A 2,724-nucleotide genomic window follows, 5' to 3' on the forward strand; every position below is an offset into this window, starting at 1 on the left:
AAAATGAGTAATATTTGTAATATTAGTAATATGAATAATACTATAAAAATGAGTAATATGAGTAATACTATAAAATTAGTAATATTAGTAATATGAATAATACTATAAAAATTTGTGATATTAGTAATATTAGTCATATGATTAATACTATAAAAATGAATAATATTAGTAATATGAATAATACTGTAAAAATGAGTAATGTTTGTAATATGAATACTATAAAAATGAGTAATATTAGTAGTATGAATAATACTATAAATATGAGTAATATTAGTAATATGAATAATACTATAAAAATGAGTAATATTAGTAATATGAAAACTACTATAAAATGAGTAATATTAGTAGTATGAATAATACTATAAATATGAGTAATATTAGTAATATGAATAATACTGTAAAAATGAGTAATATTAATAATATGAATAATACTATTGCGGTGTTTCAAAGTAAGATTGAACACAAGAAAAATAAATTAATTTAATTTTTAAAAATGCCCAGTGATGGACTTGCGACCTGTCCAGGGTGTGGCCCACCTCTCGCACAGTGACTGCTGGACATGGGCACCAGTGACCCCCGCGACCCGAAAATGAAGAAGCAGGTAAAGAAAGATGGATGGATAAAAATATTACTCACTATATATATATATATATATATATACATATATAATACATATTTCTGCAACCATACTCCCCCCGGAACCCAAAGACTTTGGTTTCCCGGGTGCTGCCAGGCGGGTCATGGGAATAACGCCGCCAGAAAAGCCGTCCATAAAAGCTGAAACTGCGAACTAGCGAGGGATTACTCATTTGAGTATAAATGGTTGGAGGGCAGATAAAGTAGCAGAGAACAACGATGTTCTCGTTTCCTGCTGCTTCACTTGGTTTGTTGGTTGAAAACCTTCATAAACAGCTGCAGATTCTGACAATAAAAACATTAAAGATTAAAGAAAAACAAACTGGTAATTAGCTCGTCACATGCTGAAGCATTTAAGAGCTTTCGACTCACTCTTACAGCGGAGGTAAGAGATGGAAACAGTCAAAATGAAGCATTTTATTCTCTGCATGTTTGTGCTACACAGTATTTTACAGTAAAAGTACAAGGTTTGATTTCTCATTTAGCATCTAATGCTTCTATTAGAAATGTTTCAGGAGGCTCTTTAAGGGCTCCGGTCTAAAACAGTATGGGTCAGAGCTGGTTCTGTGTCTCAGGTGTGGTGTCCTGTGAGAACCAGTACCCTCCTGCCTCTGGCAGACAGGATGAGTATCTCAGCTCGGGTCCCATGTGCCGCTACGCTGAAGACCTGCTGCCCATGCTCCGCATCATGTCCGGACCCAACGCCACCAAGTAAGAGCTCAGCTGCACCCCACTGCAATTATTTCTACCATCACTGCTTCATGGGTTTATTTTGATTTCTCATTTAATCGTCCTACAATGTGTTAAAATGAATGGAAAGGTGTGAAATTGACTTTTAGGATCCCAGGACTGGATAAGTTTAGAAAAAAATAGGAACAGCTTCCAGTTCGTAGCACCTCCAGTTGCAGCATTATGGGAATATTAAACACACTGCAAAGGACTTTTAACGTTAGCTACGCTCATTAAGTACAAAAACCATTTACAGTTGCAGGTTCTGTAAGAAACTTATGAGTCAGCGAAGCTTTAAAGCAAATAAACGTTACATTTTAGGACACGAGACCATAAACCTAGGTAATGAAGAGATGATAAAACCCTGATTACCGTGCAAATTTACAATAATTATTAACGGTAAGTTTACAGGGTTGAGCAGTTAGTGCCGTCGCCTCACAGCAAGAAGGCTGCAGGTTCTCCCAGTGCACATGTGGGTTTCCTTTAGATACTCCAGTTTCCTCCCACAGACTAAAAACATGCATGTTGGGCTGATTGGTAGCTCTAAATTGTCCCTAAGCCAGCGGTCTGCAACCTTTGTGATCAAAGAGCCATTTCTCCCACTTTGATTATTAAATTAAAAAAGGGCCCGGAGCCACGAAACCTGCTACAACTGTGATGATCAACTGGTGGCCCATGGGCCGAGTTAGTTGGAGGGGGCTTTTCTGACCAGTGTGGGTGACATTTTAAAACTAATAACCAATAATGAATTTCAACATTTATTGACGTTTTTACATTTTGGGGGAAAAAATGCTGTATTTTTTGGGCTATAAGACACTTAAAATCATTTAGTTTTCTCAAAAATCAACAGTGAGCCTTATGTTTTAATTCTGGTTGTGCTTACTGATTTTATGTGGTACAACTGAACAATGTTGAGTTATTCAGTTGAGTGAAGTTTGACTTATCTGACTGTTTGGTTTCTCTTAATTCACCTTATAGTCTGAAAAATAAAGTCTGATATAAAGACGTAAAAACTTCTAGTTTCTACCTTTAGATGGCAATAACTCTGCAGGCCTCTGTGGTCTTTGATGTGAGGAGACATCAAGAATCCTGCTTTGAAGTAATAAAGCAAAAAATAGTGTCGCCCAAACATTTGCAGAATTTTTTTTTTAAGCTAAAACTCCTTTTTTGTTGTATAAAAACCAGAATAATTCAATTTCCTGTAAGTTTTGGTCAAAGCTTCATTGAGCCGCAGCTGAGGCGCTAAAGGGCCACACGTGGCCCCAGAGCCACAGGTTGCAGACCCCTGCCTTAAGCGTTAGTGGTTGTTTGTGTCCATGTGATGGACTGGAGACATGTCCAGTGTGTCTCCCCCCCCCC

At 37.2% G+C, this 2,724-nt stretch overlaps 1 protein-coding gene across 1 annotated transcript in view; it reads left to right on the top strand.

Moving 5' to 3' along the window:
- faah2b (fatty acid amide hydrolase 2b) overlaps nucleotides 1-2,724 on the top strand; it is a 14,014-nt gene that overhangs the window by 6,159 nt on the left and 5,131 nt on the right. Inside the window, exon 6 of the mRNA XM_037675702.1 lies at nucleotides 1,212-1,347. Coding sequence (XP_037531630.1) covers nucleotides 1,212-1,347 — 136 coding nt within the window. The remainder of the gene's footprint in view (nucleotides 1-1,211; nucleotides 1,348-2,724) is intronic.

Source organism: Nematolebias whitei, chromosome 1 (assembly GCF_014905685.2).
Source record: "Nematolebias whitei isolate Nwh7 chromosome 1, NemWhi1, whole genome shotgun sequence".
Classification (NCBI taxonomy): domain Eukaryota; kingdom Metazoa; phylum Chordata; class Actinopteri; order Cyprinodontiformes; family Rivulidae; genus Nematolebias; species Nematolebias whitei.